The sequence below is a fragment of the Cherax quadricarinatus genome, chromosome 55, assembly GCF_038502225.1.
Source record: "Cherax quadricarinatus isolate ZL_2023a chromosome 55, ASM3850222v1, whole genome shotgun sequence".
NCBI classification, from domain to species: Eukaryota; Metazoa; Arthropoda; class Malacostraca; order Decapoda; family Parastacidae; genus Cherax; species Cherax quadricarinatus.
In genome coordinates this window covers 16541031-16567980 of record NC_091346.1, presented here as the reverse complement: position 1 = coordinate 16567980, position 26950 = coordinate 16541031, and the positions used below count along the sequence as shown (strand labels likewise).

The window sequence follows — 26950 nt, the reverse complement described above, 5'->3', positions numbered from 1 at the left end:
TCTGTATGTGTGTGTGTGTGTGTGTATTGTGTGTGTGTGTATATGTATGTATATATATATATATATATATATATATATATATATATATATACATATATATATATATATATACATATATACATATATATATACATATATACATATATATATATATATATACATATATATATATATATATACATATATACATATATACATATATACATATATACATATATATACATATATACATATATATATATATATACATATATACATATATATATATATATATATAATATATATATATATATATATATATATATATATATATATATATTTTATTTTATTATCACACTGGCCGATTCCCACCAAGGCAGGGTGGCCCGAAAAAGAAAAACTTTCATCATTCACTCCATCACTGTCTTGCTAGAAGGGTGCTTTACACTACATTATATATATATATATATATATATATATATATATTATATATATATATATATATATATATATATATATATATATATATATATATATCTTTTCTTTCTTTCAACACACCGGCCGTATCCCACCGAGGCGGGGTGGCCCAAAAGGAAAAACAAAGTTTCTCCTTTTACATTTAGTAATATATACAGCAGAAGGGGTTACTAGCCCCTTGCTGACGGATTTTAGTCGCCTCTTACAACACGCATGGCTTACGGAGGAAGAATTCTGTTCCACTTCCCCATGGAAATAAGAGGAAATAAACAAGAACAAGAACTAGAAACAAAATAGAAGAAAACCCAGAGGGGTGTGTATATATATGTTTGTACATGTATGTGTAGTGTTACCTAAGTGTAAGTAGAAGTAGCAAGACATACCTGAAATCTTGCATGTTCATGAGACAGAAAAATGGACACCAGCAATCCTACCATCATGTAAAACAATTACAGGCTTTCGTTTTACACTCACTTGGCAGGACGGTAGTACCTCCCTGGCCGGTTGCTGTCTACCAACCTACCACCTATAATATATATTATATATATATATACATATATATGTATATATATATATGTATAGTAGGTTGGTAGACAGCAACCACCCAGGGAAGTACTACCGTCCTGCCAGATGACTGTGAAACAAAAACCTGTAACTGTTTTGCATGATGGTAGGATTGCTGGTTTCTTTTTCTGTCTCATAAACACGCTAAGATAACAGGGATATCTTGCTACTCCTACTTACACTTTGGTCACACTTCACAGACACGCACATGCATATATATATATACATACATCTAGGTTTTTCTCCTTTTTCTAAATAGCTCTTGTTCCTTTTTATTTCTTCTATTGTCCATGGGGAAGTGGAAAAGAATCTTTCCTCCGTAAGCCATGCGTGTCGTATGAGGCGACTAAAATGCCGGGAGCAATGGGCTAGTAACCCCTTCTCCTGTATACAATTACTAAAAAAGAGAAGAAGAAAAACTTTATAAAACTGGGTTGCTTAAATGTGCGTGGATGTAGTGCGGATGACAAGAAACAGATGATTGCTGATGTTATGAATGAAAAGAAGTTGGATGTCCTGGCCCTAAGCGAAACAAAGCTGAAGGGGGTAGGAGAGTTTCAGTGGGGGGAAATAAATGGGATTAAATCTGGAGTATCTGAGAGAGTTAGAGCAAAGGAAGGGGTAGCAGTAATGTTAAATGATCAGTTATGGAAGGAGAAAAGAGAATATGAATGTGTAAATTCAAGAATTATGTGGATTAAAGTAAAGGTTGGATGCGAGAAGTGGGTCATAATGAGCGTGTATGCACCTGGAGAAGAGAGGAATGCAGAGGAGAGAGAGAGATTTTGGGAGATGTTAAGTGAATGTATAGGAGCCTTTGAACCAAGTGAGAGAGTAATTGTGGTAGGGGACTTGAATGCTGAAGTAGGAGAAACTTTTAGAGAGGGTGTGGTAGGTAAGTTTGGGGTGCCAGGTGTAAATGATAATGGGAGCCCTTTGATTGAACTTTGTATAGAAAGGGGTTTAGTTATAGGTAATACATATTTTAAGAAAAAGAGGATAAATAAGTATACACGATATGATGTAGGGCGAAATGACAGTAGTTTGTTGGATTATGTATTGGTAGATAAAAGACTGTTGAGTAGACTTCAGGATGTACATGTTTATAGAGGGGCCACAGATATATCAGATCACTTTCTAGTTGTAGCTACACTGAGAGTAAAAGGTAGATGGGATACAAGGAGAATAGAAGCATCAGGGAAGAGAGAGGTGAAGGTTTATAAACTAAAAGAGGAGGCAGTTAGGGTAAGATATAAACAGCTATTGGAGGATAGATGGGCTAATGAGAGCATAGGCAATGGGGTCGAAGAGGTATGGGGTAGGTTTAAAAATGTAGTGTTAGAGTGTTCAGCAGAAGTTTGTGGTTACAGGAAAGTGGGTGCAGGAGGGAAGAGGAGCGATTGGTGGAATGATGATGTAAAGAGAGTAGTAAGGGAGAAAAAGTTAGCATATGAGAAGTTTTTACAAAGTAGAAGTGATGCAAGGAGGGAAGAGTATATGGAGAAAAAGAGAGAAGTTAAGAGAGTGGTGAAGCAATGTAAAAAGAGAGCAAATGAGAGAGTGGGTGAGATGTTATCAACAAATTTTGTTGAAAATAAGAAAAAGTTTTGGAGTGAGATTAACAAGTTAAGAAAGCCTAGAGAACAAATGGATTTGTCAGTTAAAAATAGGAGAGGAGAGTTATTAAATGGAGAGTTAGAGGTATTGGGAAGATGGAAGGAATATTTTGAGGAATTGTTAAATGTTGATGAAGATAGGGAAGCTGTGATTTCGTGTATAGGGCAAGGAGGAATAACATCTTGTAGGAGTGAGGAAGAGCCAGTTGTGAGTGTGGGGGAAGTTCGTGAGGCAGTAGGTAAAATGAAAGGGGGTAAGGCAGCCGGGATTGATGGGATAAAGATAGAAATGTTAAAAGCAGGTGGGGATATAGTTTTGGAGTGGTTGGTGCAATTATTTAATAAATGTAAGGAAGAGGGTAAGGTACCTAGGGATTGGCAGAGAGCATGCATAGTTCCTTTGTATAAAGGCAAAGGGGATAAAAGAGAGTGCAAAAATTATAGGGGGATAAGTCTGTTGAGTGTACCTGGTAAAGTGTATGGTAGAGTTATAATTGAAAGAATTAAGAGTAAGACGGAGAATAGGATAGCAGATGAACAAGGAGGCTTTAGGAAAGGTAGGGGGTGTGTGGACCAGGTGTTTACAGTGAAACATATAAGTGAACAGTATTTAGATAAGGCTAAAGAGGTCTTTGTGGCATTTATGGATTTGGAAAAGGCGTATGACAGGGTGGATAGGGGGGCAATGTGGCAGATGTGTCAAGTGTATGGTGTAGGAGGTAGGTTATTGAAAGCAGTGAAGAGTTTTTACGAGGATAGTGAGGCTCAAGTTAGAGTATGTAGGAAAGAGGGAAATTTTTTCCCAGTAAAAGTAGGCCTTAGACAAGGATGTGTGATGTCACCGTGGTTGTTTAATATATTTATAGATGGGGTTGTAAGAGAAGTAAATGCGAGGGTCTTGGCAAGAGGCGTGGAGTTAAAAGATAAAGAATCACACACAAAGTGGGAGTTGTCACAGCTGCTCTTTGCTGATGACACTGTGCTCTTGGGAGATTCTGAAGAGAAGTTGCAGAGATTGGTGGATGAATTTGGTAGGGTGTGCAAAAGAAGAAAATTAAAGGTGAATACAGGAAAGAGTAAGGTTATGAGGATAACAAAAAGATTAGGTGATGAAAGATTGAATATCAGATTGGAGGGAGAGAGTATGGAGGAGGTGAACGTATTCAGATATTTGGGAGTAGACGTGTCAGCGGATGGGTCTATGAAAGATGAGGTGAATCATAGAATTGATGAGGGAAAAAGAGTGAGTGGTGCACTTAGGAGTCTGTGGAGACAAAGAACTTTGTCCTTGGAGGCAAAGAGGGGAATGTATGAGAGTATAGTTTTACCAACGCTCTTATATGGGTGTGAAGCGTGGGTGATGAATGTTGCAGCGAGGAGAAGGCTGGAGGCAGTGGAGATGTCATGTCTGAGGGCAATGTGTGGTGTGAATATAATGCAGAGAATTCGTAGTTTGGAAGTTAGGAGGAGGTGCGGGATTACCAAAACTGTTGTCCAGAGGGCTGAGGAAGGGTTGTTGAGGTGGTTCGGACATGTAGAGAGAATGGAGCGAAACAGAATGACTTCAAGAGTGTATCAGTCTGTAGTGGAAGGAAGGCGGGGTAGGGGTCGGCCTAGGAAGGGTTGGAGGGAGGGGGTAAAGGAGGTTTTGTGTGCGAGGGGCTTGGACTTCCAGCAGGCATGCGTGAGCGTGTTTGATAGGAGTGAATGGAGACAAATGGTTTTTAATACTTGACGTGCTGTTGGAGTGTGAGCAAAGTAACATTTATGAAGGGATTCAGGGAAACCGGCAGGCCGGACTTGAGTCCTGGAGATGGGAAGTACAGTGCCTGCACTCTGAAGGAGGGGTGTTAATGTTGCAGTTTAAAAACTGTAGTGTAAAGCACCCTTCTGGCAAGACAGTGATGGAGTGAATGATGGTGAAAGTTTTTCTTTTTCGGGCCACCCTGCCTTGGTGGGAATCGGCCGGTGTGATAATAAAAAAAAAAATATATATATATATATATATATATATACTATATGCAATAAGATCACAGTAAACAGGTGATTTCAAAATATGCAAAACAACCATTCTGAAAGAATAGAGAAATTCCAAGCGCTTTCGTGACTACTCACATTATCAAGGAACTATGATAATGTGAGTAGTCACGAAAGCGCTTGGAATTTCTCTATTCTTTCAGAGTGGTTGTTTTGCACATATATATATATATATATATATATATATATATATATATATATATATATATATATATATATATATATATATATATATATATATATTTATATATTTTTTATCAACATCACACTGGCCTATTCCCACCAAGGCAAGGTGGCCCGAAAAAGAAAAACTTTCACCATCATTCACTCCATCACTGTCTTGCCAGAAGGGTGCTTTACACTACAGTTTTTAAACTGCAACATTAATTAACACCCCTCCTTCAGAGTGCAGGCAATGTACTTCCCATCTCCAGGACTCAAGTCCGGCCTGCCAGTTTTCCTGAACCCCTTCATAAATGTTACTTTGCTCACACTCCAACAGCACGTCAAGCATTGAAAACCATTTGTCTCCATTCACTCCTATCAAACACGCTCACGCATGCCTGCTGGAAGTCCAAGCCCCTCGCACACAAAACCTCCTTTACCCCCTCCCTCCAACCTTTCCTAGGCTGACCCCTACCCCGCCTTCCTTCCACTACAGACTGATACACTCTTGAAGTCACTCTCGCTCCATTCTCTCTACATGTCCGAACCACTCAACAACCCTTCCTCAGCCCTCTGGACAACAGTTTTGGTAATCCCGCACCTCCCTCTAACTTCCAAACTACGAATTCTCTGCATTATATTCACACCACACATTGCCCTCAGACATGACATCTCCACTGCCTCCAGCCTTCTCCTCGCTGCAACATTCATCACCCATGCTTCACACCCATATAAGAGCGTTGGTAAAACTATACTCTCATACATTCCCCTCTTTGCCTCCAAGGACAAAGTTCTTTGTCTCCACAGACTCCTAAGTGCACCACTCACCCTTTTCCTCTCATCAATTCTATGATTCACCTCATCTTTCATAGACCCATCCGCTGACACGTCCACTTCCAAATATCTGAATACATTCACCTCCTCCGTACTCTATCCCTCCAATCTGGTATCCAATCTTTCATCACCTAATCTTTTTGTTATCCACATTACCTTACTCTTTCCTGTATTCACTTTTAATTTTCTTCTTTTGCACACCCTACCAAATTCATCCACCAATCTCTGCAACTTCTCTTCAGAATCTCCCAAGAGCACAGTGTCATCAGCAAAGAGCAACTGACAACTCCCACTGTGTGATTCTTTATCTTTTAACTCCACGCCTCTTGCCAAGACCCTCGCATTTACTTCTCTTACAACCCCATCTATAAATATATTAAACAACCACGGTGACATCACACATCCTTGTCTAAGGCCTACTTTTACTGGGAAATAATTTCCCTCTTTCCTACATACTCTAACTTGAGCCTCACTATCCTCGTAAAAACTCTTCACTGCTTTCAGTAACCTACCTCCTACACCATACACCTGCAACATCAGCCACATTGCCCCCCAATCCACCCTGTCATACACCTTTTCCAAATCCATAAATGCCACAAAGACCTCTTTAGCCTTATCTAAATACTATTCACTTATATGTTTCACTGCAAACACCTGGTCCACACATCCCCTACCTTTCCTAAAGCCTCCTTGTTCATCTGCTATCCTATTCTCCGTCTTACTCTTAATTCTTTCAATAATAACTCTACCATACACTTTACCAGGTATACTCAACAGACTTATCCCCATATAGTTTTTGCACTCTCTTTTGTCCCCTTTGCCTTTATACAAAGGAACTATGCATGCTCTCTGCCAATCCCTAGGTACCTTACCCTCTTCCATACATTTATTAAATAATTGCACCATCCACTCCAAAACTATATCCCCACCTGATTTTAACATTTCTATGTTTATCCCATCAATCCCGGCTGCCTTACCCCCTTTCATTTTACCTACTGCCTCACGAACTTCCCCCACACTCACAACTGGCTCTTCCTCACTCCTACAAGATGTTATTCCTCCTTGCCCTATACACAAAATCACAGCTTCCCTATCTTCATCAACATTTAACAATTCCTCAAAATATTCCCTCCATCTTCCCAATACCTCTAACTCTCCATTTAATAACTCTCCTCTCCTATTTTTAACTGACAAATCCATTTGTTCTCTAGGCTTCCTTAACTTGTTAATCTCACTCCAAAACCTTTTCTTATTTTCAACAAAATTTGTTGATAACATCTCACCCACTCTCTCATTTGCTCTCTTTTTACATTGCTTCACCACTCTCTTAACCTCTCTCTTTTTCTCCATATACCCTTCCCTCCTTGCATCACTTCTACTTTGTAAAAACTTCTCATATGCTAACTTTTTCTCCCTTACTACTCTCTTTACATCATCATTCCACCAATCGCTCCTCTTCCCTCCCGCACCCACTTTCCTGTAACCACAAACTTCTGCTGAACACTCTAACACTACATTTTTAAACCTACTCCATACCTCTTCGACCCCATTGCCTATGCTCTCATTAGCCCATCTATCCTCCAATAGTTGTTTATATCTTACCCTAACTGCCTCCTCTTTTAGTTTATAAACCTTCACCTCTCTCTTCCCTGATGCTTCTATTCTCGTTGTATCCCATCTACCTTTTACTCTCAGTGTAGCTACAACTAGAAAGTGATCTGATATATCTGTGGCCCCTCTATAAACATGTACATCCTGAAGGCTACTCAACAGTCTTATCTACCAATACATAATCCAACAAACTACTGTCATTTTGCCCTACATCATATCTTGTATACTTATTTATCCTCTTTTTCTTAAAATATGTATTACCTATAACTAAACCCCTTTCTATACAAAGTTCAATCAAAGGGCTCCCATTTTCATTTACACCTGGCACCCCAAACTTACCTACCACACCCTCTCTAAAAGTTTCTCCTACTTTAGCATTCAGGTCCCCTACCACAATTACTCTCTCACTTGGTTCAAAGGCTCCTATACATTCACTTAACATCTCCCAAAATCTCTCTCTCTTTTCTACATTCCTCTCTTCTCCAGGTGCATACATGCTTATTATGACCCACTTTTCACATCCAACCTTTACTTTAATCCACATAATTCTTGAATTTACACATTCATATTCTCTTTTCTCCTTCCATAACTGATACTTCAACATTACTGCTACCCCTTCCTTTGCTCTAACTCTCTCAGATACTCCAGATTTAATTCCATTTATTTCCCTCCACCGAAACTCACCTACCCCCTTCAGCTTTGTTTCGCTTAGGGCCAGGACATCCAACTTCTTTTCATTCATAACATCAGCAATCATCTGTTTCTTGTCATCTGCACTACATCCACGCACATTCAAGCATCCAAGTTTTATAAAGTTTTTCTTCTTCTCTTTTTTAGTAAATGTCTACAGGAGAAGGGGTTACTAGCCCATTGCTCCCGGCATTTTAGTCGCCTCATACGACACGCATGGCTTACGGAGGAAAGATTCTTTTCCACTTCCCCATGGACAATAGAAGAAATAAAGAAGAACAAGAGCTATTTAGAAAAAGGAGAAAAACCTAGATGTATGTATATATATATGCATGTGCGTGTCTGTGAAGTGTGACCAAAGTGTAAGTAGAAGTAGCAAGATATCCCTGTTATCTAGCGTGTTTATGAGACAGAAAAAGAAACCAGCAATCCTACCATCATGGAAAACAGTTACAGGTTTCTGTTTCTCAGTCATCTGGCAGGACAGTAGTACTTCCCTGGGTGCTTGCTGTCTACCAACCTACTACCTACAAAAATATAATTTTAAGCCTGCCTGTAATGCTATGCATACAAGTGGCTTTGGCATGCTGCTCTTACCTGTGTTTTTTGTTCAAATTATTAAATAAATAAATGAATATATATATATATATATATATATATATATATATATATATATATATATATATATATATATATATATATATATATATATATATATATATATATATATATATATATATATATATATATATATACATATACATATACATACAAGGAATTCGCGATAGCAGGCGAAATATACACAAACACTGATCTCTGGCTGAAAGAGACTCGAACCTACGAACTTTAGGATAAGGTGCACAGTGCTTTACCAGTCTACCCACACTGGACAATACCTTGGCGTGTAGCTTGCGCTACATGTTTGATCCAAGGCAGCCAGCTTTCAGGGAGAAGGCTTACAGCTTTTCATCTCATCCCCTGCATGCATCAGCCTTACTGGAGATTTGAACAATGCAAGGAATTCGCGAGAGCAGGCGAAATGTACACAAACACTGATCTCTGGCTGAAGGAGACTTGAACCTACGAACCTTAGGACAAGGTACGCAGTGCTTTACCAATCTACCCACACTGGACAATACATTGGCATGTAGCTTGCACTACACGTTTGATCCAAGGCAGCCAGCTTTCAGGGAGAAGGCTTACAGCTTTTCATCTCATCCCCTGCATGCATCAGCCTTACTTGAGATTTGAACAAAGCAAGGAATTCGCGAGAGCAGGCAAAATATACACAAACACTGATCTCTGGCTGAAGGAGACTCAAACCTACGAACCTTAGGATAAGGTACGCAGTGCTTTACCACGCCAATGTATTGTCCAGTGTGGGTAGATTGGTAAAGCACTGCGTACCTTGTCCTAAAGTTCGTAGGTTCGAGTCATGCTCACTCTGCAGGTACACGAGATCAGTGTTCAATTTAACCTTAAACATGGAACAGTGTGCTCGCAGTTAATGACTCGAAGATACAGACAAGTCAGCCAAGGGAAGGCTTACCTGTGTTAGTGATGTAGAGTAAGCTGGAAGTGAGAGTATCTGTCTGGGAGGGATGGATCATGGGCATTGACAAGGAGGAGTTCTGTATTATAGAAGGCTTGTAGAGAGAGCAGTTCTGTAGTAGGCAACCCAGGTTGCGGCTGGCCAAACCCGGGACAAATCTACCAGAATTAGGAAAGTCACAATTTAGATTAATATTATATGTATATATATTAGATATAGATATTAGAGTAGCAAATAAGAAAACCATAAATTCCACCAATACGACATTTGTCTTTGCAAACATACAGGGTCTAAAGCCGTCAAAAAACAACAAAATTCCTTACAAGGGACTGCTCACGAAGTCAAATGCAATGTTTGCAGCATTCACAGAGACCCACATAAAGGATCATTATGACAACGAAATATGGATCCCAGGTTATAATCTATTCCAATGCGACAAACTAACCAGGCAACAAAGGGGTTGTTGGCCTGTTGTCATGGAGTCGCTCATTTGCAAAGAACTACTAAACACCTTAAATGATGTAGTTGAAGTTTTGGCAGTAAAGATCGAAAACCAAAACCTTGTCATTGTGGTAGTATACAAGCCTCCAGATGCAACTTCCTAGCAATTCCAAGAGCAGCTTGAGAAAATTGACCACTGTCTGGAAAATCTCTCAACTCCTGCCCCAAACATCTTACTACTAGGAGATTTCAACCTGAGACACCTAAAATGCTTGAGTATAGCAAACAGTGTTTTAGCAGAGATTACTCGGGGAGGTAGCACAGATGAAAATTCACACACACACGAACTACTAAATCTCTGCAACAAATTCACCTTAAACCAGCAAATAGTAGAGCCTACAAGACTAGAAAATACAATGGACCTCATCTTCACTAACAATGATGATCTGATACAATTCACTCAGATCACAACATAATAGAGGTACAGATATGTATGCACAGGGCTCCAGACCAGCAAAATGTGAGCAGTCACGGTCGCATTGTGAAATTCAATTTCAGTAACAAAAACATACAATGGGACCAAGTAAACCATGTTCTTGAGATCTGCTCAAGGCACATTCCATTAAGAAAAAGAAAGTGAAGATGTAAACTAGAAAGAGAGACGTTCCCTATACAGACAAAGGCGAAGAGTCACAGAGCTGCTGAGTGGGGTCAATATATCTGAAATACGAAGGGAAGCACTAGTCAATGAAATTGCAAATATCGAACTTAAGCTGAAGGAATCTTATAGGAGATAAGAATCACAGGAAGAACTAAAAGCCATAAAGGAAATTGAAAAAATCCAAAATACTTATTCTCTTATGCCAAATCTAAGGGAAAAACAACATCCAGTATTGGCCCCTGCTTAGGCAGGATGGGACATACACAGATGATTCAGTGTTCAGGGATCCACTGCCCACTAAGCGTTGACAATCCAAATGAATTCTTTATGAATGAAACCCAAAATTTGGGCATCCCAAAACTCTCAGATATTATTATAACTCCACAAGATTTTGAAGAGGCAATTAATGACATTCTCATGCACTCTGCCCCAGGCCCAGACTCGTTGAACTCAGTGTTCATCAAGAACTGCAAGAAGTCCCTATTGCATGCCTTCAGCATTTTATGGAGAGGAAGCATGGACATAGGGGTCATCCTACACACACTAAAAACAACAGACATAGCCCCACTCTACAAAGGTGGCAGTAAAGCAACTACAAAGAACTACAGACCGATAGCACTAACATCCCGTATCATAAAAATCTTTGAGAGGGTTCTAAGAAGCAAGATAGCCTACCACCTAGATACCCATCAGTTACACAACCCAGGGCAACACAGGTTTATAGCAGGTCGCTCCTGCCTGTCCCAGCTACTGGACCACTATGACAAGGTCCTGGATGCTGTTGAGGTTAAGCAAAATATAGATATAGTATACACAGACTTTGCAAAAGCTTTCGACAAGTGTGACCATGGTGTAATAGCACACAAAATGTGGGATAAAGGAATAACGGGGAAAGTTGGTAGATGTATCTACAACTTCCTGACAAATAGAACAAAGAGTAATAGTAAACAGAATAGTGTCTCAGGCAGCCATGGTAAAAAGCTCTGTCCCACAAGGCACAGTACTTGCTCCCATTCTATTCCTCATCCTCATTTCTGACAGAGATGTAAACCATAGCTCCATGTCTTCCTCTGCGGATGGCACCTGGATCACCATGGCAGTGACCTCCATCGAAGATACTGCGAGACTCCAAGCGGACATCAACCAAATCTTTGAATGGACTACGCAAAACAATATGAAGTTCAACGAGGAGAAATTTCAACTAGTACTCAGATATGGAAAACTTGAAGAAATTAAAAATGTGTCAGGGTATGCCACAAATTCTAACCATACAATAGTGGAAAAGTAATGCGAAGGATCTGGGAGTGATAATGTCAGAGGATCTCGCCTTCAAAGACCACAACAACGTATCTACCTCATCCGCTCGGAAAATGATAGGATGGATAATGAGAACCTTCAAAACTAGGGATGCCAAGCCCATGATGATTCTCTTCAAATCGTTTGTGCTATCTAGGATGGAATACTGCTGTACACTAATGGCCTCCTTCGAGGCTGGTAACATTGCAGACCTGGAGAGTGTATAAAGAACTTTCACGGCACACATAGGTGCTGTAAGGCACCTAAATTACTGGGAACAGTTGAAGGTCCTTGATCTGTATTCCCTGGAACGCAGGCAAGAGATACATGATAATATACACTTTCAATTCAAATTCAATTCAATTCAAAGTTTATTCTCTATAAGGATTACAATGTTGAATTTACAGAATTTGGTTATTGTGTGGTTTACATGTAGTTAAATAATGATTACAGAGTGTACCACTAGAACTTGGAAGGTCCTGGAGGGATTGGTACCAAACCTGCACACGAAAATCACTCCATATGAAAGCAAAAGACTCAGCAGGAGATGCAACATTTCCCCGATGAAAAGTAGGGATGCCACGAGTACATCGAGAGACAACACAATAAGTGTCCTGGGCCCAAGACTGTTCAATTGTCTCCCGACATACATAAGGGGGATTACCAATTGACCCTTGGCTGTCTTCAAGATGGCACTGGATGGGAGGAATGATTTTGCCTTTTTTTTTCTAATTTTAATGAAATTTTTCCTGTGAATTAAGCAGCATTTGAAACACAGATAGAAAAAAAATAAAATTGTTATATTCTATAAGTCTTACAAGATTCCTCTTTCAACAAATTTGTTAAGATGTACAATGTTCTAGCTGACATCAGACGAAAGATAAAGAGCTAGATAATCATCAGATAGAGGGGAATGAGCGAAATGTCAATAGACTGCATTATACAAAATGTTGAAATTTGCTTTTTTTTTTTTTGAGGAAAAAAACCATAAAAACAAAACAGTACTACATATCACAAATCCCTTCTCTTGGAATATAGAACAATCATTCCTCAATAACTTGTGAAAAAAGCATGATGCTCCTATAAAAACTCTTTGCAAAAAAAAAAGGAAAATAAGAACAATAACTTATTCCTGAGTTATTCATGTATATAATTTGCATGAAACACTATGGTGGCCGGGCGCCACCTTTCACTGACCATCATAACTCCACCCTCATCGGCAACTCATAAGTCACTGAGGTGCTAGTGGTGTGAGCAGTGATCACTAGCCAACTCAGGAGATGCCAACAAGTATATCTGGATAGAAACAATCATAAAAATCGTAATTTCTGGAGTAGAAAAAAATAAAAACACCCGAATTGACATCCTGTCATCTTGACCTCAGCAGAAAAAAAAAAAATAGAAAAAGATACTTAGAAATGTGCTAGAAACAAGCTGATGACATCAAAATGATGCCAGAATTATGCGCTATTTTTTTGGTAAAACTTTTTTTTTTCAAAATTTTTCAATTTTTTTTCAGAGATAGTCTCGCAGAGTGTTCTTTCCCCCTAAAGTCAGTACCTGACCAACCTGGGTGTGGTTCGTATGTCAGCTTGTGTGCGGCCAGCAGTAACAGCCTGGTTGATCAGACCCTGATGCACCCTGAGGCCTGGTCTCAGACCAGGCCACGGGGGCATTGACCCCCGAAACCCTCTCCAGGTAATGCTGTGCCGAATAAGTAAAACTTGCAATATTGGCTTCAATAGCAACGCTCTTCTTGCTGAATAAGGCAAGCAAAAATTTGGGTATGCAATAATTTCGAAAAAATAATTCTGAACCTAAAAAAAAATATATATTTCACTGTGATTGTTTATTAATAAATTACCGTACGCTTATCTAAAACATATTTAGTTGGAATAGGTTAAATTAAATTGTGCTTATAATAAGGTTAGGTAAGCTTTCTAATGTTCTTTTGGTAGACAATTATTAAATTTTACATTAACATAAAGGAAAAAAATATATCTTTAAACTTACAAGAGAGAGTAGATTAGATTTTGTTACCAAAGTGGCTAGTTTATTGTGCACCCCATATCCATCCTGTGGACGGTAGCATAAGAGCATATGGATACACAAAAGGCCTAGGAACTAGGCTCCAAAAGGGTTAAGAGGTGTACATATGGGTTTTTTATCTACAGATCTACAGTTCACTTATCTGTTACAAGCAAATTTAGGAAATTTGCTTAGTATATCTGGTATCTTATTTTCATTTATAAGAAATTTTGACATGTCACATAGGTTAAGATTAAGATATAGATATATATATATATATATATATATATATATATATATATATATATATATATATATATATATATATATATATATATATATATATATATATATATACATATACATACATACATACATAAGAGAGAGAGAGAAGGAAAGTAAGTTGTAAGACTTTACCTGAAGCCATGGACTGTAGCATAGGCTCGGCCAGAATCAGAAGGTGTCATCACACCCACCTGTGGAAGGAGTTAACAGCTAAGGTCTACATGTGGTTTGAGGTTCTTTGTATGTGTGTTTGGGCTCCTCTGAATTTATTGATTAGTTTCTCGTGTTTCACTCAAATTGCTTTCCTGACTCACGAAACCGTAATGACACGATTGCAAACAAACCATACCACTGGTGGGGATAGAACCTGTGATCAGAGAGTCTCAAAACTCCTGACCATCACGTTAGCCACTAGACCAGCTATTCACAATAAGATTCGTCCAACTAGGTATATTTCTACACCATAGGAAGGTTAGCATAGGCACAACTGTGACCACAAATGCAAGTTATTTACAGACGAATCTCCAGCTAGCGTGGCCGTGACAGACTCTAGCTCAAGTCCCCTCAAAGCCGTTAACATGACTCACGAAATCATAATGACGTGGGTTCTATCCCCGCCTGTGGTATGGTCTGCTTGCAATCGTGTCATTACGATTTTGTGAGTCATGCTAACAGCTTTGAGGGGACTTGAGCTAGAGCTCGTCATGGCCATGCAAGCTGGAGATTCATCTGTAAAAAACTTGCATTTGCGGTCACAGTGGTGCCTATGCTAACGTTCCTATGGTGTAGAAATACAGTGGACCCCCGCATAACGATTACCTCCGAATGTGACCAATTATGTAAGCGTATTTATGTAAGTGCGTTTGTATGTGTATGTTTGGGGGTCTGAAATGGACTAATCTACTTCACAATATTTCTTATGGGAACAAATTCGGTCAGTACTGGCACCTGAACATACTTCTGGAGTGAAAAAATATCATTAACCGGGGGTCCACTGTATACCTAGTTGGACGAATCTTATTGTGGCTAGCTGGTCCAGTGGCTAACGTGACGGTCTGGAGTTTTGAGACTCTGATCGCGGGTTCTATCCCTGCCCGTATTATGGGTTGCTTTCCTGTTGGTGATTTTACTTCTACTTTTACACTGGGATACACACACACAGTAATACATGCATATAAATAGTTGAACACATACACAAGCATTTCTAACTATTACCACTAAATATTCATATTTTCAGACCCCCCCCCACACACACACAGAGAAGCCAGGAGCTGTGTCCTGACCCATGCAACCAAAATCAGGTGAGTACACACACACACACACACACACACACACACACACACACACATTGAAGTATGCAGCACCAGTCTGGAACTCACACCTAGCCAAGGACATAAGGAAACTAGAGAAAATGCAAAGGTTTGCAACAAGACTAGTCCCAGAGCTATGCTGTATGTCCTACGAGGAGAGGTTAAGTGAAATCGACCTGATGACACTGGAAGACAGGAGAGATAGGGGGGATATAATAAAGACACATAAAATACCGAGAGGAATCAACAAGGTGGACAGAGACGGGGCACAGCAACAAGGGGTCGCAGTTGGAAGTTGAAGACTTAGGTGAATTACAGGGGTGTTAGGAAGTATTTCTTCAGTCACAGAGCTGTTAGGAAGTGGAATAGTCTGGAAAGCGAAGCTTGAGAAGACAAACAGAATGCTGATGTAATATTCAGACTTTGTCAAAGCCTTTGACAAGTGTGACCATTGTGTAAGAGCACACAAAATGCATGATAAAGGAATAATAGGAAAAGTTGGTTGATGGATCCATAATTTCCTAACAGGACACAGAGTAGTACTCAAGAGAGTAAAGTCTGAGGCAGCTACGGTGAAAAGCTCTGTTCCACAAGGCACAGTACTCACTCCCATCTTATTCCTCATCATCATATCTGACAGACAGGGATATAAGCCACAGTGCCGTGTCTTCCTTTGCAGATGACACCCAAATCTGCATAACAGTGTCCTCCATTGAAGACACTGCAAGACTCCAGGTGGCCATCAACCAAATCTTTAAATGGGCCACAGAAAACAATATGAAGTTTATTGATGAGAAATTTCAATTACTCCGATATGGAAGACGTGAGGAAATTAAAACCTCATCGGAGTATAAAACAAATTCCAACCACACAATAGAGGGAAAAACTAATGTCAAAGACCTGGGAGTGATCATGTCAGAAGATCTCACCTTCAAAGACCAAAACATTGCATCAATCCCATCTGCTAGAAAAATGACAGGATGGATAATGAGAACCTTCAAAAGCAGGGATGCCAAGCCCATGATGACACTTTTCAGGTCACTTGTTCTATCTAGGCTGGAATACTGCTGCACACGAACAGCACCTTTCAAGGCAGGTGAAATTGCTTAGCTAGAAAATGTACAGAGAACCTTCACAACACTCATAACTGCGATGAAACACCTCAGTTACTGGGAACACTTGAAGCTCCTCAACCTGTACTCCCTAGAACACAGGCAAGAGAGATACACGATTATATACAATTGGAAAATCCTAGAGGGATTAGTACCAAATTTGCACATGAAAATCACTCCCTGTGAAAGCAAAAGACTCGGCAGATGATGCAACATCTTCCCAATGAAAAGCAGGGGTGCCACTAGCACGATAAGACACAACACATTAAGTGTCAGGGGTCCATGACTGTTCAACTGCCTCTCAGCATGCATAAGAAGGATTACCTATAGACCCCAAGCTGTCTTCAAGCAGGCACTGGACAGGCACCTCAAGTTAGTACCTGACCAGCTGGGCTGTGGTTTGTACATCGGGTTGCTTGCAGCCAACAGTAACAGCCTGGTTGATCAGGCCCTGGTCCACCATGAGGCCTGGTCACAGACCGGGCTGTGAGGGCACTGACACCCGGAACTCTCTCCAGGTATACTCCAGGTAGTGGAGGCAGAATCCATACATAGCTTTAAGAAGAGGTATTATAAAACTCATGGAGCAGGAAGAGTGACCTAGTAGTGACCAGTGAAGATGTGGGGCCAGGAGCTGTGACTCAACCCCTACAACCACACAAGTACAAGTCGAAGCAGCAGAACCCAGGATAAGGGCCTTAGAATATGAGGTAAATAGGATGAAGCGTGTTACAAGAATATTGTCCAGAGGAGACACAGCATCTGAGGCTAATACACTCCTACTGAACGAGGAGCCCATCGGAAAGGAAGGAGATGTAACTTATGCTAAGGCCCTATTAGTTCACCAAGAAGGGCCGAGGAATGAAGGGAAAGAGCAGTTGGGAGCAGGGATAGTAGTGAGGGAGGGGGGAGAAGATGGCAGGTCACATGCAGAGGCATGACCATGCCACCAGGAGCTACAGGAAAAAGTAAGGGAGACAATGGCCATGTACAAATAGGACCCAGAGACTCAGAAGGAAAGGCAATGGGAGGAGGAGAGGGAGAAGTTAGTGTTTAGTCATGGGCTTAAGGAAAGTGAGGGGAGGACACACACTGAAAGATGGCAGGAAGAAAAACAAGACATTGAAAACATCATCAAAGAAATAGGCGAAGAGGACATGACTGAGATAGTAATTTTTCAGAGAATAGGGAGGTACTTGAAGGGGAGAAATCAGCCAGTCAAGCAAACCACGACTGAGGGAATCATCAACATACAAGAGGGTGTTTCTAGACAGAGACCAAACAAAAACAGAATGACAGCAGCTGAGAGAGACGACACAGAAGCAAAAGGGACTAGGAAGAGAGACAAAGACAGAATCAGCAGCAGACAACCAGAGCAGGGCAGAGCAACAAGCACAATGCACATATAACCACACCCAGAACCCCACAACCAAACATGCTATCCCAACACAGACCACAATCCACACTTAGAGCCCCCACCCCATACTATGCTGTAGAATCCCACAGCACACTGCCAGGTCCCCCATCCTCACAGGACAAGAGGGTCAGGGGAGACATGATAACGACATATAAAATACTGTGCGGAATAGATGAGGTGGACAAAGACGGGATGTTCCAGAGATGGGACACAGACACAAGAGGTCACAATTGGAAGTTGAAGACTCAGATGAATCAAAGGGATGTTAGGAAGTATTTCTTCAGTCATAGAGTAGTCAGGCCATGGAATAGCCTAGAAAGTGATGTAGTGGAGGCAGGAACCATACATAGTTTTAAGGCGAGGTATGATAGAGCTCATGGGGCAGGGAGAGAGAGGACCTAGTAGCAATCAGCGAAGAGGCAGGGCCAGGAGCTGTGACTCGACCCCTGCAACCACAAATAGGTGAGTACACACACACGCTTATACAACAGGCCTAGTGTCTAATCGACATGTGCCTAGGACAAAATGGTAACTAACACACACACACACACACACACACACACACACACACACACACACACACACACACAGAAGGTAGAGAACACACGAAAATAGGGAGATCAGTCGCAGAGCCAGGAACAAGTACGCACAGGTAAGGAGGGAGGCCCAGCGACAGTATGAAAATGATATAGCATCGAAAATCAAGACTGACCCGAAACTGTTGTATAGCCATATCAGGAGGAAGACAACAGTCAAAGACCAGGTGATCAGAAGGGGGAGAACTCACAAGAAATGACCAGGAGGTATGTGAGGAGCTAAACATGACAGTGTCTTCCATTGTGAGGTATGTGAGGAGCTAAACATGACAGTGTCTTCCATTGCAGACACTGCAAGGCTCTAGGTGGACATCAACCAAATCTTTCAGTGGGCTGCAGAAAACAATATGAAGTTCAACGATGAGAAATTTCAATTACTCAGATATGGTGAACATGAGGAAATTAAATCTTCATCAGAGTACAAAACAAATTCTGGCCACAAAATAGAGCGAAACACCAACGTCAAAGACCTGGGAGTGATTATGTCGGAGGATCTCACCTTCAAGGACCATAACATTGTATCAATCGCATCTGCTAGAAAAATGACAGGATGGATAATGAGAACCTTCAAAACTAGGGATGCCAAGCCCATGATGACACTCTTCAGGTCACTTGTTCTATCTAGGCTGGAATATTGCTACACAATAACAACACCTTTCAAGGCAGGTGAAATTGCCGACCTAGAAAATATACAGAGAACTTTCATGGCGCACATAACAGAGATAAAACACCTCAATTACTGGGAGCGCTTGAGGTTCCTAAACCTGTATTCCCTGGAATGCAGGAGGGAGAGATACATGATTATATACACCTGGAAAATCCTAGAGGGACTAGTACCGAACTTGCACACGAAAATCACTCACTACGAAAGCAAAAGACTTGGCAGACGATGCACCATCCCCCAATGAAAAGCAGGGGTGTCACTAGCACGTTAAGAGACCATACAATAAGTGTCAGGGGCCCGAGACTGTTCAACTGCCTCCCAGCACACATAAGGGGGATTACCAACAGACCCCTGGCAGTCTTCAAGCTGGCACTGGACAAGCACCTAAAGTCAGTTCCTGATCAGCTGGGCTGTGGCTCGTACGTTGGTTTGCGTGCAGCCAGCAGCAACAGCCTGGTTGATCAGGCTCTGATCCACCAGGAGGCCTGGTCACAGACCGGGCCGCGGGGGCGTTGACCCCCGGAACTCTCTCCAGGTAAACTCTCCAGAGACAGGAAGGGCTGTGGGTAGACAGCACAACAAGTGTTGGATGACATACGAACAACCGAGGAGGAAGTGAAGAAGCTGCTAAGTGACCGTGATACCTCAAAGGCAATGGGACCGGACATCTCCCCATGGGTCCTTAGAGAAGGAGCAGAGATGCTGTGTGTGCCTCTAACCACAATCTTCAACACATCCCTTGAAACTGGGCAACTACCTGAGAAATGGAAGACAGCAAATGTAGTCCCCATATTTAAGAAAGGAAACAGAAACGAGGCGCTAAACTACAGACCTGTCTCTCTGACATGTATTGTGTGCAACGTCATGGAGAAGAAGATTATAAATGAAAACCAGCATGGGTTCATGGAAGGCAAATCTTGTATCACAAACCTCCTGGAGTTTTATGACAAGGTAACAGAAGTAAGACACGAGAGAGAGGGGTGGGTTGATTGCGTTTTCCTAGACTGCAGGAAGGCCTTTGACACAGTTCCCCACAAAAGATTAGTGCAGAAGCTGGAGGATCAGGCGCATGTAACAGGGAGGGCACTGCAATGGATCAGGGAATACCTGACAGGGAGGCAGCAACGAGTCATGGTACATGAAGAGGTATCACAATGGGCGCCTGTGACGAGCGGGGTCCCACAGGGGTCAGTTCAAGGGCCAGTGCTATTTTTGATATATGCGAACGACATGATGGAAGGAATAGACTCTGAAGTGTCCCTATTTGCAGATGATGTGAAGTTGATGAGAAGAATTAAATCGGATGAGGATGAGGCAGGACTGCAAAGAGACCTGGACAGGCTGGACATGTGGTCCAGAAACTGGCTTCTCGAATTCAATCCTGCCAAATGCAAAGTCATGAAGATTGGGGAGGGGCAAATAAGACCGCACACAGAGTATAGGCTAGGCGGACAAAGACTACAGACCTCACTCAGGGAGAAAGACCTCGGGGTGACCATAACACCGAGCACGTCACCGGAGGCACACATCAACCAAATAACTGCTGCAGCATACGGGCACCTGGCAAACCTGAGAATAGCGTTCCGATACCTTAATAAGGAATCGTTCAAGACACTGTACACTGTGTACATCAGGCCCATACTGAAGTATGCAGCACCAGGTTGGAACCCACACCTGGTCAAGCACGTCAAGAAATTAGAGAAAGTGCAAAGGTTTGCAACAAGGCTAGTTCCAGAGCTCATTGGTATGTCCCATGAAGAAAGGTTGAGGGAAATTGGACTGATGAAACTGGAGGACAGGAGGGTCGGGGGAGAAATCATAACGACATAGAAAATACTGCATGGAATAGATAAGGTGGACAGAGACAGGATGTTCCAGAGAGGGGACACAGAAACAAGGGGTCACAATTGGAAACTGAAGACTCAGACGAGTCAGAGGGATGTTAGGAAGTATTTCTTCATAGAGCCGTCAGGAAGTGGAATAGCCTAGCAAGTGATGTACTAGAGGCAGGAACCATACATAGCTTTAAGACGAGGTATGACAGCTCAGGAAGCAGAGAGAGAGGACCTAGTAGCGGTCAGGGAAGAGGCGGGGCCAGGAGCTGAGTCTCATCCCCTCCAACCACAATTAGGTGAGTACACACACAAAGATTGTTCCCTTGTTAACTAGACTAAACAACTGCATACAAACCTCAACATCTGTTGTAACACCCTTGGGAATCGTGAAAGTGACTCCGATCCATGTCCTTAGTCCAGGGGTCACAGTGTATGTGCCATTATTGATGAGTCCTAGCATCATACCAGTAGTATTGATGAAGCCTGGGCTGTAGGCTGTCGATAGTTTGGTGACTGTGAATGTAACAGGAGCTGCCACTACTGAATTCTCGGTGAGGGCCAGCGAGAGTGTGGCTGTGGAGCCCATGCTGGGTAGGAACATTACACCTACCTGAAGCACTGCCTGGCAAAGGAAAAAAAGAAGTTGAATTTGGAAACATGAGACCTTGAAGATGAAGTATATGACAAAGAGAGGATGTGGGGGGGAGGTGCAAACTTCACTGCATGACATGAATTTCACTACTCTTTCACAGTGATTGTTTTGCATATTTTAAAATCACCTGTTTACTATGATCTTATTGCATATATATATATATATGCATATTTTTTTTTTTTTTTTTTTTTTTCAACAAGTCGGCAGTCTCCCACCGAGGCAGGGTGACCCAAAAAAGAAAGAAAATCCCCAAAAAGAAAATACTTTCATCATCATTCAACACTTTCACCACACGCACATTATCACTGTTTTTGCAGAGGTGCTCAGAATACAACAGTCTAGAAGCATACACATATAAAGATACACAACATATCCCTCCAAACTGCCAATATCCCAAACCCCTCCTTTAAAGTGCAGGCATTGTACTTCCCATTTCCAGGACTCAAGTCCGACTATATGAAAATAACCGGTTTCCCTGAATCCCTTCACTAAATATTACCCTGCTCACACTCCAACAGATCGTCAGGTCCCAAGTACCATTCGTCTCCATTCACTCCTATCTAACACGCTCACGCACGCTTGCTGGAAGTCCAAGCCCCTTACCCACAAAACCTCCTTTACCCCCTCTCTCCAACCCTTTCGAGGACGACCCCTACCCCGCCTTCCTTCCCCTATAGATTTATATGCTTTCCATGTCATTCTACTTTGATCCATTCTCTCTAAATGACCAAACCACCTCAACAACCCCTCTTCTGCCCTCTGACTAATACTTTTATTAACTCCACACCTTCTCCCAATTTCCAAACTCCGAATTTTCTGCATAATATTTACACCACACATTGCCCTTAAACAGGACATCTCCACTGCCTCCAAACGTCTCTTCGCTGCTGCATTTACCACCCAAGCTTCACACCCATATAAAAGTGTTGGCACTACTATACTTTCATACATTCCCTTCTTTGCCTCCATAGATAACGTTTTTTGACTCCACATATACCTCAACGCACCACTCACCTTTTTTCCCTCATCAATTCTATGATTAACCTCATCCTTCATAAATCCATCCGCCGACACGTCAACTCCCAAGTATCTGAAAACATTCACTTCTTCCATACTCCTCCTCCCCAATTTGATATCCAATTTTTCTTTATCTAAATCATTTGACACCCTCATCACCTTACTCTTTTCTATGTTCACTTTCAGCTTTCTACCTTTACACACATTCCCAAACTCATCCACTAACCTTTGCAATTTTTCTTTAGAATCTCCCATAAGCACAGTATCATCAGCAAAAAGTAACTGTGTCAATTCCCATTTTGAATTTGATTCCCCAAAATTTAATCCCACCCCTCTCCTGAACACCCTAGCATTTACTTCCTTTACAACCCCATCTATAAATATATTAAACAACCATGGTGACATTACACATCCCTGTCTAAGACCTACTTTTACCGGGAAATAGTCTCCCTCTCTTCTACACACCCTAACCTGAGCCTCACTATCCTCATAAAAACTCTTTACAGCATTTAATAACTTACCACCTATTCCATATACTTGCAACATCTGCCACATTGCTCCTCTATCCACTCTATCATATGCCTTTTCAAAATCCATAAATGCAATAAAAACTTCCCTACCTTTATCTAAATACTGTTCACATATATGCTTCAATGTAAACACTTGATCTACACATCCCCTACCCACTCTGAAACCTCCTTGCTCATCCGCAATCCTACATTCTGTCTTACCTCTAATTCTTTCAATTATAACCCTACCGTACACTTTTCCTGGTATACTCAGTAAGCTTATTCCTCTATAATTTTTACAGTCTCTTTTGTCCCCTTTCCCTTTATATAAAGGGACTATACATGCATATATATATATATATATATATATATATATATATATACGTATATATATATATATATATATATATATATATATATATATATATATATATATATATATATATATATATTTTTTATTATTTTTTTTTTTATTATCACACTGGCCGATTCCCACCAAGGCAGGGTGGCCTGAAAAAGAAAAACTTTCACCATCATTCACTCCATCACTGTCTTGCCAGAAGGGTGCTTTACACTACAGTTTTTAAACTGCAACATTAACACCCCTCCTTCAGAGTGCAGGCACTGTACTTCCCATCTCCAGGACTCAAGTCCGGCCTGCCGGTTTCCCTGAATCCCTTCATAAATGTTACTTTGCTCACACTCCAACAGCACGTCAAGTATTAAAAACCATTTGTCTCCATTCACTCCTATCAAACACGCTCACGCATGCCTGCTGGAAGTCCAAGCCCCTCGCACACAAAACCTCCTTTACCCCCTCCCTCCAACCTTTCCTAGGCCGACCCCTACCCCGCCTTCCTTCCACTACAGACTGATACACTCTTGAAGTCATTCTGTTTCGCTCCATTCTCTCTACATGTCCGAACCACCTCAACAACCCTTCCTCAGCCCTGTGGACAACAGTTTTGGTAATCCCGCACCTCCTCCTAACTTCCAAACTACGAATTCTCTGCATTATATTCACACCACACATTGCCCTCAGACATGACATCTCCACTGCCTCCAGCCTTCTCCTCACTGCAACATTCATCACCCATGCTTCACACCCATATAAGAGCGTTGGTAAAACTATACTCTCATACATTCCCCTCTTTGCCTCCAAGGACAAAGTTCTTTGTCTCCACAGACTCCTAAGTGCACCACTCACTCTTTTTCCCTCATCAATTCTATGATTCACCTCATCTTTCATAGACCCATCTGGTGACACGTCCACTCCCAAATATCTGAATACATTCACCTCCTCCATACTCTCTCCCTCCAATCTGATATTCAATCTTTCATCACCTAATCTTTTTGTTATCCTCATAACCTTACTCTTTCCTGTATTCACCTTTAATTTTCTTCTTTTGTACACCCTACCAAATTCATCCACCAATCTCTGCAACTTCTCTTCAGAATCTCCCAAGAGCACAGTGTCATCAGCAAAGAGCAGCTGTGACAACTCCCACTTTGTGTGTGATTCTTTATCTTTTAACTCCACGCCTCTTGCCAAGACCCTCGCATTTACTTCTCTTACAACCCCATCTATAAATATACTAAACAACCACGGTGACATCACACATCCTTGTCTAAGGCCTACTTTTACTGGGAAAAAATTTCCCTCTTTCCTACATACTCTAACTTGAGCCTCACTATCCTCGTAAAAACTCTTCACTGCTTTCAGTAACCTACCTCCTACACCATACACTTGCAACATCTGCCACATTGCCCCCCTATCCACCCTGTCATACGCCTTTTCCAAATCCATAAATGCCACAAAGACCTCTTTAGCCTTATCTAAATACTGTTCACTTACATGTTTCACTGTAAACACCTGGTCCACACACCCCCTACCTTTTCTAAAGCCTCCTTGTTCATCTGCTATCCTATTTTCTGTCTTACTCTTAATTCTTTCAATTATAACTCTACCATACACTTTACCAGGTATACTCAACAGACTTATCCCCCTATATATATATATATATATATATATAGGGGGGTTGCTTAAATGTGCGTGGATGTAGTGCGGATGACAAGAAACAGATGATTGCTGATGTTATGAATGAAAAGAAGTTGGATGTCCTGGCCCTAAGCGAAACAAAGCTGAAGGGGGTAGGAGAGTTTCAGTGGGGGGAAATAAATGGGATTAAATCTGGAGTATCTGAGAGAGTTAGAGCAAAGGAAGGGGTAGCAGTAATGTTAAATGATCAGTTATGGAAGGAGAAAAGAGAATATGAATGTATAAATTCAAGAATTATGTGGATTAAAGTAAAGGTTGGATGCGAGAAGTGGGTCATAATAAGCGTGTATGCACCTGGAGAAGAGAGGAATGCAGAGGAGAGAGAGAGATTTTGGGAGATGTTAAGTGAATGTATAGGAGCCTTTGAACCAAGTGAGAGAGTAATTGTGGTAGGGGACTTGAATGCTAAAGTAGGAGAAACTTTTAGAGAGGGTGTGGTAGGTAAGTTTGGGGTGCCAGGTGTAAATGATAATGGGAGCCCTTTGATTGAACTTTGTATAGAAAGGGGTTTAGTTATAGGTAATACATATTTTAAGAAAAAGAGGATAAATAAGTATACACGATATGATGTAGGGCGAAATGACAGTAGTTTGTTGGATTATGTATTGGTAGATAAAAGACTGTTGAGTAGACTTCAGGATGTACATGTTTATAGAGGGGCCACAGATATATCAGATCACTTTCTAGTTGTAGCTACACTGAGAGTAAAAGGTAGATGGGATACAAGGAGAATAGAAGCATCAGGGAAGAGAGAGGTGAAGGTTTATAAACTAAAAGAGGAGGCAGTTAGGGTAAGATATAAACAGCTATTGGAGGATAGATGGGCTAATGAGAGCATAGGCAATGGGGTCGAAGAGGTATGGGGTAGGTTTAAAAATGTAGTGTTAGAGTGTTCAGCAGAAGTTTGTGGTTACAGGAAAGTGGGTGCAGGAGGGAAGAGGAGCGATTGGTGGAATGATGATGTAAAGAGAGTAGTAAGGGAGAAAAAGTTAGCATATGAGAAGTTTTTACAAAGTAGAAGTGATGCAAGGAGGGAAGAGTATATGGAGAAAAAGAGAGAAGTTAAGAGAGTGGTGAAGCAATGTAAAAAGAGAGCAAATGAGAGAGTGGGTGAGATGTTATCAACAAATTTTGTTGAAAATAAGAAAAAGTTTTGGAGTGAGATTAACAAGTTAAGAAAGCCTAGAGAACAAATGGATTTGTCAGTTAAAAATAGGAGAGGAGAGTTATTAAATGGAGAGTTAGAGGTATTGGGAAGATGGAAGGAATATTTTGAGGAATTGTTAAATGTTGATGAAGATAGGGAAGCTGTGATTTCGTGTATAGGGCAAGGAGGAATAACATCTTGTAGGAGTGAGGAAGAGCCAGTTGTGAGTGTGGGGGAAGTTCGTGAGGCAGTAGGTAAAATGAAAGGGGGTAAGGCAGCCGGGATTGATGGGATAAAGATAGAAATGTTAAAAGCAGGTGGGGATATAGTTTTGGAGTGGTTGGTGCAATTATTTAATAAATGTATGGAAGAGGGTAAGGTACCTAGGGATTGGCA

The 26950-nt window shown here is 41.2% G+C and overlaps 1 protein-coding gene across 2 annotated transcripts in view; it reads right to left on the bottom strand.

Moving 5' to 3' along the window:
* Window positions 1-26950, bottom strand: part of LOC128699017 (uncharacterized) — a 125530-nt gene that overhangs the window by 34474 nt on the left and 64106 nt on the right. For both annotated transcript variants that reach the window (XM_070096877.1, XM_070096878.1), the window contains 3 exons: window positions 21526-21792; window positions 14369-14427; window positions 9523-9683 (listed from right to left, as the gene is read on the bottom strand). In XM_070096877.1, the coding sequence (XP_069952978.1) occupies window positions 9523-9683; window positions 14369-14427; window positions 21526-21792 (487 nt within the window). The remainder of the gene's footprint in view (window positions 1-9522; window positions 9684-14368; window positions 14428-21525; window positions 21793-26950) is intronic.